Source organism: Amblyomma americanum, chromosome 11 (assembly GCF_052857255.1).
Source record: "Amblyomma americanum isolate KBUSLIRL-KWMA chromosome 11, ASM5285725v1, whole genome shotgun sequence".
Lineage (NCBI taxonomy): Eukaryota > Metazoa > Arthropoda > Arachnida > Ixodida > Ixodidae > Amblyomma > Amblyomma americanum.
In genome coordinates this window covers 65,365,286-65,376,955 of record NC_135507.1, presented here as the reverse complement: position 1 = coordinate 65,376,955, position 11,670 = coordinate 65,365,286, and the positions used below count along the sequence as shown (strand labels likewise).

Here is an 11,670-nt window from a genome sequence, read left to right as displayed (position 1 = left end):
TACATCATTTCTTTCAATACGTCCCAGTTTTTTTTCGTCCTTCTTTGTGTAAGGGTTGCACAGCTCTCACGCATATACTGACATTAACCCCGCACAAGAATTATGGGTTAAAAGCACTCTGCTCACGGCAGCACTTCTATGCTTTATTTTGAGCAAAGATAATTTTTGGAAGCAGGAACATAAATATCCGAGATGTGAGTCGAAAATTAAAGATTACTCAGGAGGAAATGAAATGAAATTGGTTTGGGGGCAAAGGAAACGGTGCGGTATTTGTCTGACATATCGGAGGACACCTGAACCGCGCAGTAAGGGAAGGGATAAAGGAGAAAATGAGAGAAAAAAGGAAGAAACAGGTGTTGTAGTGGAGGGCTCCGGAATAATTTCTACCACCTGGAGATCTTTAACCTGCACTGACATCGCACGGGCGCCTTTTTGTTTTGCCTCCATCGAAACGCGGCCGCCGCGGTCGGGATCCAACCCGGGTACTCCGGATCAGTAGCCGAGCGCCCTAACCACTCAAGGGTGCGACTCCAGGGTGCTGGGTATTAATTACTCCAGGTAGTTTGTAAGCTGAAAAGTGAATAATCTAGAAAGTTGCTGTCACGTGACGCGTAGTAGAACAATTGTTTGCCTCTTTGGTTCCGTCCCGAATTTTCCCGCATTTCCAAGCAATTGCCTCGAGAGTCGCCTGCAGAGATGCAATACTAGTGTAATCAAGAAAGCGTTCTTTTTTTCATGAACGGAAGTGCAGTTTCTTAGCAACGGGGAATGCCAAAAACGGCAACTAATTAACTACAAATGCAGCTCAAAAAATCTTTCGCAAACTAATCCGACTATCCGCAACACTTAAGTGCACCAAATATGCATGCTTGTCTTCAATTAGACCAGAAACTGTAACTTTTTATTTGGTTACTTTTGCCATTTCTAGTGTTCTATAGAGCGCAGTTTCTACATAATTTCAAGTCAGAAAGACTCTCCTTTGATTTTGAGATTAATATTTCTTTAAAATGACCTTTGATAGCTTAAAGTATCGTTACATGGCGACCAGCCAAAGAATCAGGCGAGATGAACGATGGCAGCGAGATGATTTTAATGACTGCTGGCCTAGCGCGAGCGCTCCGTCCCGCGCCACTGCCAGCTTCGTTGTCTTCGTGACAGTATTTACAAAAATTTTTGCAGAGCTAGGCAAATCGAACAAAACATCACCTTGCGCACCCCGTGGTTTCCTTACTCAGCACATGTCCACGTTTTCTGGCGTTCAAAACGGACAAAACACATTCCTATATGCGACGAACTAGAACATTTTTTCTAGCGCAAGCTAGAGTGCCCCAGCGCTAGCGCAAACTTTGTCAAAAAGAACGAGTGGCATTCGCCAGCGCAATACGAGTTTTTTTTAATTTTAAGTTCAACGCAAATTGTACGAACAGCGCCATAGATGGGCCATTTAATGTCTCCTAGCGGGTCTCAGTGCGGTCACAGCTAGAACTTTCTTTTCTGCAGGAATAAGAAGACGCTGTTTTCTTGCCGTTTTGCGACGCTGGTTCTTTTGTTTTAAATGGATTGTGTTAGACGCTCTCAGAAATATCCACTAAGCAAAAGTACCCGTTTAATGTTTTTTTTTACTTTTCCAATCCCAAAAGAACCTACGTGCACCTTTTGATGTCTTTGCTTCGCACCCTACCCTAAACTAAAAGTGGAAGCAACCCTAATTTGAGCTGAAGTATAAACTCGACCGCAATGCCACTTTTGTTCACGTGACCCTTCATTCTTTCTGTTTTGTTTGAATTACTTGGTTAGAATTTTAAAGTGCAGCGGATAACCTGGTGTTGACCTCGGTTACGTTCACAATGCAAGATTCTGAGCCCGAAAAGCACTCAAAGAAGCATCTGACCGGACCATACTACATTTGAGCATTTTACTGAAGGAAGCAGAGCAGGAAAGAAACTAAATATAAGCATTTGCACGCTCTGAACGGCATAAACTCGGGGGATGAATAAGAGGGCGCCATATTCTCCGCTTCCGATGAACTCATCCAAGCTCTTCCTGTTGCGAGAATGTGGATTATCTATGCGTGCCAGCGGCGCGGTGATCTCATGTTCGCGAGAGTTTTGTCTGTTCTCCAGAGCCCTCTGTCGTAACGTGCAAAGCTATGATGACACTTATCCTCGGTTGCATCCAACGTTGTTTTTCCCTCTTGACACGAAGAAGCATGTGTGTCCAATTGAAAGCCATAAAGATACGAACTTCCTGTTTGAATGAACTAGACTAAGCGAACCCTCACAATACTTACAGAACCGCTCATTCTACGAGCGAAGATCTCGACTTTCTTACTTTACAGTTTTACAGCCTTTGAACGCTCTAGGCCTAATTTTTTCAAGCACCACTTACCGGGTCATCTTGGTGCAACAGCAGACTACTGTACTTCACTCAAGATGTGTCAGTTCTCATAGGTAAGAATTTTCGGCAATACATTTCCAATGGCGAAAAATGTCTTTTTGAAGCCTGCATGCATTTCTACTTCACTGCCAAGCGATTCGACGTCTCAAAATTATGAGAGCATGCATGCGTGAATTGCAAGTAAAGCGTCGCCGCTTCATACGAAGTTCTTGTTAACGTAGAGTTCGTTGTCTTTTCAAGCATTTTTTTGCGCGGCTGACTGAAGAATGCCCAAGCACTTTTGAAAAAGACAATGCGTCTCCCATGAAGCATTCAGGATGAACACTGCCGTTGTCTTCATTTTGTGCCTTACTTCCTGCTCTGTGGGTAAGTTCAAAGAAAGTGAACTTCTTGCATCTTTTTATTTGCTGCTGTACTCAACTTACAAAGCATTCCCTTCTATACTTCGTCCTGTTGTCATTGCAAATTTCGTTTTCGATTCTATAAAATTAATTATCAGTTAGCCAAATATCGACAGATTTTTCGCGATCATAACAGGTTTTCTGAGAAAAAAATTTTCACTAAGGCCTCAAAAGCATGCAAGAATATTATGTTGAATAATGAATTCTTAAAATGTACACAATACTGTTTTACACACACCGTGAACATAAAGGTGCCGACCAAAAACCAAATTTGGGCACCCCACATCATCGGCACAATAGAAATTTTCCAAGAAAGTTCCGTGTCAGTGAGGCATTCTACAGCTTAAAACAAAAATGAAAGAAAATATGTTGTCACTTCACTGTTTCATATCACAGGCAGTATCATGAAGCTCCTCATGGGAAGGGTACCTCTTGTTTAAAAAAAGGCGTATATGTTGATCTTTAAAATTCTTGTATGTCGTAGCTTTTGCTCGAGGCTCCGGTGGCGTACCAGAAGAAGTTTTTTACCGTTGTCTTTAGTTCAAGCCGCGTTATAAAAGAAAAAGTTGCATTATTCGTGTGCTATCATAGTTGTGCCTCTTTTAAGGAGATTACTGGACTGTGGTATAGTGATATCCTTTTGGGAATGCCAGGATGCTGTAAGTTAGGTGCCGAATTTTCGCAATGCAATGCCTGATTATAAGCACGATTGGTCAGATCAGTTACAGAACTTTACTTTGTTATTCACCGTTCAAAAAATGGTGGTCGAAAAAATACCTTCTAAATCGCTGTTCAACTCAGCTCTAGACTCTTGTGAGGACTAAAGGGGAAACGAAATTATAGAACACGAAGTTTTAATAGTGATTCTAATTGATCACCTATGATATGCGAACCTAAGTGGGGTATTGCTAAGCCTTTAATATCTACAAGCGCGGTAATTCCTCAACAAGAGCAGTCGTTTAGTAGCCACGGTGATCACTTCTTTCCGTCTTCGATTTTTTTGCCCTAGTCATGAAATGATACGTTATTTTCATCCGATGCTAAACACTTATTTAAGTTGTCAGCAATGAAATTTGTTTCAGATCCAAGCTTGTGCTGAACACGTAACATTTGCAGGAGGGCATCCTGACGACATCGACTGCCGAGACACGGCCGCCACGCTAATTAACAGAATATGCTATTACGGACAAACCTGCACGTGAGTATCAAAACTAGTGCTCTGAAATGAGAAGAGCGGCAGTTTACGGCAGAAGTTAGTGCACCCTTATTTCAACTCTTCTGTGAAGCAGTTTTTTTTACTTTTCCACTGCCCTATCTTTATTCTCTCCCATCAATGTGTGTCGCAGGGGCCATAAAGAGCGCATTTCATATGTTCGAGCATCGCATGTATTAAGGATGACTAGGCAATTTCGTGCAGCTGAATGTTTTCATTCTCCATTGCAACACTGGGCCATCTGCTAAGAAACGTTCGCTCGCTTTTGACAAGAAAAGGCATTCGAACCTCTGAGGAAATGTTTGAAAATAAGTCGTTGTGAGCAGTTACAGCTGAATATGCACCTTTTTTTTCATGATAAAACATTTGGGTTCTAAAAGGATGTCTTTGTTTAGGAAAAACAGCCAGGGATGGTGCCTGAAGAACTCCTGGCAGTAAAATCTCTTTAGAGCCCGTCATCATTTTAATAGACTGGAAGTTTTTCTTTATGCTGAAAGGGCTGCCAGCAGTCGCTGAATTGTAAAGAATTTCTTAAACAGAGGTCGCAAGCTATATTCACAAAGCTGTTATGAGACGATCTACAAGCACTCGGACAAATATTATTTTTCAGAGAGTAGGAAAGAGTTGAAGTCCAATTTTTTCTCTTTACGATAACCTGATATGTTGAGGTGTAATTATTTAATTTTGAAGAACTTTTGAACTTTCTTTGGGCAGTATTATAACCTATCCATGAGCTTTTATAATGGGTTAAAGTGCACATCATTACCTTAGTGTGCACTACAAATTCGGTGTGTTCTCCTGTACATTCGGGCAATAGATCTCTAGGGTGCGTCACAAATGTAAATTTAGCTATGTGAAAAGCGTTATGAACATAACATTTGTAAGGAACAAACCTATGAATACCAATAGTTAGCGCAGGTTTTGACCACAAAAAGACAAAAAATAAAAACCTGTCGTAGCGAATTTGGCAGCATTGTGGTTATACACAAAAGCTTGACCCAAACTGCATGGGGAGGCCTCATATTACAATTTTATCCAATCAGTACGCACCAGTGCTTAATAGACCCGAAATCCCTAAAAATAAAGCTGTCATCCGATAATCATAAATACACGCGTGTCACACATTTGGGATTTCGGTCCCGAGACTGTCCTGTGAGGACCACGTAATGATCTGAAAAGCGGAGGGAGGAGTGACTATAGGTTTACTTGTGAAAAATGGCAGTGAAGTGTGAATGAGGCGCATTGCGTGTAGCGTAGTTCCGATGAAGTTTGTCTTGCATTCGATTCAATGCAGGAATCGTGTATTCATTGAGAAATTGTTCTAGACACACATTTTACACGATGAGTTCCTGGTTCGCGACGTCAAAGCGGTTATTACAATCTTTCTGGTTCGGTTATAGTGTTAGCCACTGTGTGGTCCTTCTGGCGTCTATCAAAAGTTGTCCTAGCCTTCAAGGGAAGCTGTATGACCTTGCAATGTAGACAGCAACGAGGAACATCGTGCGCACCACACAAGTATTAAAAGGCTAATTTTCTTTCTCTCTTCTTTTCAGTGTGACGTGCCCAGCATGCATTGATGCTGAAGAAGGTCGCGTCTATGGAACAGCGCAATACGCATCGGTAACTGTACCCTTCTCATGGTTTTTTAAAACAATTCGATTTCAGCTATTACCATTCTCGTATGACAATACATTTAAGCACCACAGCTACATATTGGCTTTTAGAGAGTTGATCAATGAAGCTGACAACAAGGCTTTTAACTTCGCCGATTAGATAAATTGATATGCACTGAAAATAATCAATTTGTTTATTGAATAAGCCTCGTACTAACCCAGACATTACGTGTGGCTCTTTGTGCAGCGTTTACAACCGCTAAGCTGCCGTCACGGTTTTTCATTACTTGAAATTCCCGCGTTAAAATGCGATCTAAAAAAGCCGCTATGCGAGCGTCTCATATTTTTTTCCGCGCCAGCCACGTTGCTCCCTTCACAATGGGAGACTCTCCGATGTCGCAGTTCGGACAATTGCAGCGACGCGGCCCTAGCAAGATGGAGTGAAGTATGAAGTGCTGGGAGGTAATTCGAAAGGAATAATGGTTCCGGGGCTCACATTTAGGAGTGCCGTTTTGTGTCCAAGAGCCGAAGTTGAGAAGGGACTAGAAATCAGTCCCTACTAATCAGTCCTTAGAAATAAGTTCGTACGATACCGTACGGGGGGATATAGCCCGTGCATCGCTCCGAGCACGGGTTTATCAGAGTTAAATATTAAACGAAGAACACTTAAGGAAATTGGACAATAACAGGTGGGTAGGCAATGTATTTGAGGACTTATACTGAAAGAGCGTTGGCTCCCAATGGCGAAAAGATAGGAAACTAAGCAGTAAGTGTACAGGAAGCAAGGATAAAGAAATGAACATTAAACAGAAGATGAAAAACGCAGAAGGTAAGTACTGGGTTATTTCAGTGGATGAGAAACAAACTGTATAGACATATAGCAATTGGAAAAGAAAGAAATCAAACAAATTGTTCTAGGATAACTCAAAGCGCAGTGCGCCAGTCTTGGATGTTAGATCAGTGTGTCTTAGATCGCCAAGCTACAAAAAAATTATTAATTAGATGACATGCCCAGGCTGTTGTCAATCTACAGAAACAATAGGAATTGTTATACTAGAATACGAAACTATCTATTAGATATCGATAGATCCTGAGGCCCCAGGATTGAGACAACAAATGTCATTTGAATGAATCTGCGTTAGAAGTTAGCAAAAAGCGATTGGAAGATTGTTGGCTCAAAAGTGGGGCGGTGACTTAAGGTTACAAGTTCATGATTTAAAATTCTAACAAAGATAACTGGTGAACTTGTAGCTAATCCCGTTAACCTTGACGAATTACTTAAAGAAAATGGAGGGTAAGAAAGCCGAGCTTGTTGGCAACTGCCACTACCCCCTTAAAAAGGGGGCGCTCTTAACTTCCATTCATCCCTCCATCAGATTGGGAGACCAGCTGAATGTACCGACTTCCGAAGATGTATACGGCTTCAGGGGCTCCTTCGAATTCTTCTGCGTTCCGTAATAAGGCGCCGCCACGAGAGTTCTCTCCCCAAAAACGGTGGAGAAGGCGCCAAGGCTAGCCGACATAGAATAGCAGGAAAGGATGATGCGAGCGGGTCTTGATCGATCGGTCGGATGAGCCGCATTAAAAAATAGAGGATTAAAAAATATAGGATTAGGAAGTGATGCATGAGAAGCTGGACATGCATGCCACTAAGACTGCGCCTACTGTAGAACGAGCTAATGCGCATGAAAGTGTTTTTGTTGTTTTTTAATGCCGCATAGTTTTTGTTATGCAGCAACAAAAAGACAAATCTGAGCAACTTACAGGACTTGAACACATGTTCAGTACACTGGCTAGTTATCAATGCCTTTTACTGTTTTGTGTTTGAGGGCAGTAAACAGTTTGTACAATTTCATCTGTAAATAAACAGATTCAATGTAGTTTCGGGAATACAGTGCATGATTTATACAAGCATAAAAATCGAAAGTTTGCGCTTTGCAAACCACCTCTGGGCGTGGACTACAGAATGTATCGTTGTGTTTCATATCGTCGAAAAAACAGTATGAAATGACCAGCGCGAATGGGTCAGGAAATTTTGCATTCTTGCACTGTGGCTTACTGGTCGCACGAGTGCTCACCGCAACGAGATTCTATATCGATTTCAAAGGCCTTAACATTATGCATATATAGGCGTGCAGGCGGATGATCGAATACGTAAAAGCGATCCTTTCTCAGGTTATCTTTGACAGCTTTGCTGAAGCAGTATTTGCCAACTTCTGCGCTGGATGAAGTGACTAAAAGCAAAGATACCGAAGTCAATGACTACTGCCCCAGCCTGCTGCCCCAGCGTGCATAATAATGTTCAGCGCCACGTGTATATATATTTTTCCGTACGGTTTCCTAACCTGGCTTCAGCGGACTATTACCGGCCCTGGGCCCCGAGCAAAAGCGCTGACATCGAACAGCCGCAGAGAATACAGAAAATTTATTAATTTTCCAAAGCGGCGGTAACGAAAAAGAAGGATTCGAAACTTTTATATCAAAACTTACATCGCTAAGATCAAGCAATACCTAAAACATAAAACAATTAATCCGTCGTTTTTCCTCGACATTTTGGCTACATAGGAGAAGCATGAGATTCCACTGCCAATGTTACAGAAAGCCATGCTTGATACTGGTGGCTTTTCGCATAAATCAACAAAGTAAGGAATGTTGATATCTTCAACAAATTTGATGAACGTCGTACGGATAAATGATTGCGCTGAAACTTTCGGCAGCATGGAAATGTTCCTTTAAGAGAGTACCCGCTAGCGTGGACTTCATAATTTCAGTTTGGTTTCCGCTGAGCATTTCAGTAGCATCCCCTAATTCCAATCTTCTCTAGCCTGGATGGAAGTGAGTGTTAAATGCACAGTAAACTTCAGAGAATCTTTAATCCTGCGTTTTATATTCAATAGCAGTTTGATGACTTATGAAGATTTTATCTCGTCAACTAATAACCGCGTGTAACGCTCAGAGAAGCGGTCGCGGTGCTGCAGTGAGTTTGCTATGACATACGGATGGTGCAGGGAGCAAACTGTGTGGGACTGAAGACTGAAGGATGTTTGTTTCAGGACCTGCGAAATGTCGGGCCGTGGTGCCGGAGAAACGGGGTACCTAATCAATGCCAGGGCGCACAAATGCAGACGTTCTTGTTATAGTGTTTGGTACCAGCAATAAGAATCAGTGCACTAATCAATTCAGGGCAAGACGTTGTGGAAATGCGCTACTTCATTGAGTTTTGCTGATCGGAAGCAAAATCAGTGCCAGTGCACGAGCCCCTGCATGACCAGATAAGAACGGTGCGGTTCTCACCGCAGCGACGTTTGGAATGCCTGGAAAAAATGGTGTGATGACCCCCATAATGCGCAGGTCCACACGGGACGGAGAGGCAAGGAGACACCGTATGGCTCAGTTTAAACAAACAGGTATATTCAATAATTACACATGATTAAGATTATACATCAGAGGCTGGGGCGTCCGAGCTTACGTGCCGACGACTTCATGGGGGCGATGGAGTGGCTCCGGAGTTGGGCTCGAGCGGTTGCTGGCAGAAGCTGCACGCCGTCGGGCTTCGGCGCTGAAGGCCCTCTTGGCGAACGATGTCGTCCTGAGCGTCCTTCTTCCGTACTGCTTCTCGATATTTATATCCTCTTCTCCACACTCCCTAGGGTGAGGACGCCCACGCCGGAGGGGAAGGAGGGGGGGCTAGGGCTTTCACTTGGGCGCACAAACATACCACCGCATCGTGGTCTCGCCCCCCTCACGTGTTGAGTCCGCGGGAAAGAAGGTTGTCTTCGAGGTAGCGCATAGCGTCGGCTGTGGTAAGGCGCGCTCTGGCTTGCTGACAGTTCCCGCGGGTCACCGGCCTCCATTCTCCATCCATCAACTGACACTCGCTCCTCAAGGTAAGGCGCGCTCTGGCCCGCTGACAGTTCCCTTGTCCTGGAATGTGCTCGGAAGGGCCGCCCCTGGAACCGCCACGCCAATTGGGGAGGATAAGCCCGTTTCCCCGCGGCGGCGGCGGCGGGTCCGGTTGGGTCCGGTTGGGCTTAAACCCCTTCGTTCTGGTCGTCACTCAAAGAGCATGGCTGGGTAATTGATGATGCCGCTGTCATCTGGGTCTCCGTCTACGCCGCGCCGACGAACGCGGAACCTCGTAGCACACACAAGGAATGTCACACTCGCTCACCCTCCAGAAAAATGTTCTCCGAACATTTGAGTCCACGCAGCTCCCCTTGTCTTTCTGAATCGCCTCGCACAGTGCGTCCGACAAAACACTTTTCGCTGCACTCAACACCACTGCACAACACCATATGCCTCCGCTGTCATAACTGGCGTCTCCAGGGGCAGCACTGATCTTCTTTTACAGATGAACATGAAACTCAGCACCCAAGCCTCTCCTTTCTAGTCCAAACTGGACGAAATAAATTTACCACAGTTACAAAGGAGCTCCCACTTCTAGCACGATCACGGCACAGACAAAAATATAGATAACGAAAGGAAGTAGAGCAGGTTCTGCATGCGCTCCGCATGCTCTCCTGTGAAGGTGTTACTTAATGACAGAAAGGTTTAACTACCAACTCCAATAACTTAACACATAAGCACATAGCAATGTTATGAGCTGTGGCATTACACAATTCTATCCAGTTCACAACTCCGCTCTGTTTACGCCATTAGTCCGACTTAGCTTTCCGATTTCGCAGCGGATATCGGCCTTCATGAGTCATACTAAGTAAGTCTGTGACCCTTTGTCTGGTTTGGGACTCGCGAGGGCTCGTGGCAGGAGCCTCCCCTGGCGTTATCTGCGCGGCAACCTCGCGCGCTTCTTCTTCTAGCAAAGCATGAAGTAAATCCGGTGGCATTCCGGCCGTCACCTCTGGCGCCTGCCGAACAAATGCAGGAGAGGGCGTTTCTTGCGAACTATCTGCGCGCTCCGCTTCACTTCTGTCCCCATCAAAATTCGCGCTTTCCCTTTCCTCATTTCGTGAATACTGAACCGGTGCCGACTTGAGGCGATTTGCGTGTATCCTTATCAAGCGCCGGTTCACGTCTCGGACTCTGAAGTTTACCGGAGAAAGCTTCTCGACAACCTCGCACGGTCCTCTCCACTTCGTCTGGAACTTACGAGCTAGCCCAATCTGCCTTTGGCAGTTTTCAATGTACACGCTGTCCCCCACATTAAACGGCGCGTCTCTAGCACTGCGATCGTGCACCTCCTTCCTGCGCTTCGCCGCTTTCTTTAAGGCCTCCTTTGCGATGTCCCTCGCCACTTGCAAGCGCGATTCTAGCTCCACCTTATAGTCGTCCAGTGAAGCGTATGGGACACGACGGGGGCCCTCTGGCACTTCACTAGGCTGGTCCGGGTCTCGGCCGTAGAGAAGAAAGAATGGCGATTCGCCCGTGCTCTCGTGTGCTGCGGAATTGTAGGCAAACATTGCATACGGGAGCCACAAGTCCCAGTCCCGCTGGTCGCGCGAAACAAAATGCGACAGGAACCCGGCCACGGTTTGGTTCAGTCGCTCCACCGCGCCGTTGCAAGCCGGATGGTACGGTGTTGTCTGCTTCTTAGCGATCTTAAGCAGCTCGCAAACTCTCCTCATTAGCTGCGACACGAAGTTCGTTCCCCGATCTGTCAAGAGTTGCCTCGGGGGTCCATGTCGGAGCACGATCTGTTCGAGAAATGCTCTTGCAACCGTGTCTGCCTTCTGATCTGGGAGTGCTACCGCTTCCGCGTATTTTGAAAGGTGATCGACAAATACTAAAATGTACTTGTTTCCGGAAGTGGTCGTGGGCAATGGGCCCATTATGTCCATACCTGTCCGCTCGAAGGGAGCCGAAACCTCAGGGAACGGCTGAATTGGAGCTGGTCTTTGTCCCTTGGGTGTTTTTCTTTCGAGACAGGAATGACACTTCGCACAGTAGTCTCTAACATCCTGTCGCATGCCACTCCAAAAGTACAAACGCTCCACACGCCTGCGTGTCTTCGCTACGCCAAAATGACCGGCGCATGGCGCATCGTGAAACGCGCGAAGAACCCTTTCTGTCCACGACCGAGGTATGACGA

At 45.1% G+C, this 11,670-nt stretch overlaps 1 protein-coding gene across 1 annotated transcript in view; it reads left to right on the top strand.

Annotated features, from left to right (window-relative positions):
* Positions 1-2,242: 2,242 nt before the first annotated feature.
* Positions 2,243-11,670, top strand: part of LOC144109672 (phosphatidylinositol phosphatase PTPRQ-like) — a 116,550-nt gene continuing 107,122 nt past the window's right edge. The window contains exons 1-4 of the mRNA XM_077642474.1: positions 2,243-2,450; positions 2,638-2,763; positions 3,915-3,996; positions 5,565-5,631. Of these exons, the coding sequence (XP_077498600.1) occupies positions 2,715-2,763; positions 3,915-3,996; positions 5,565-5,631 (198 nt within the window). The 5' untranslated portion in view covers positions 2,243-2,450; positions 2,638-2,714. The remainder of the gene's footprint in view (positions 2,451-2,637; positions 2,764-3,914; positions 3,997-5,564; positions 5,632-11,670) is intronic.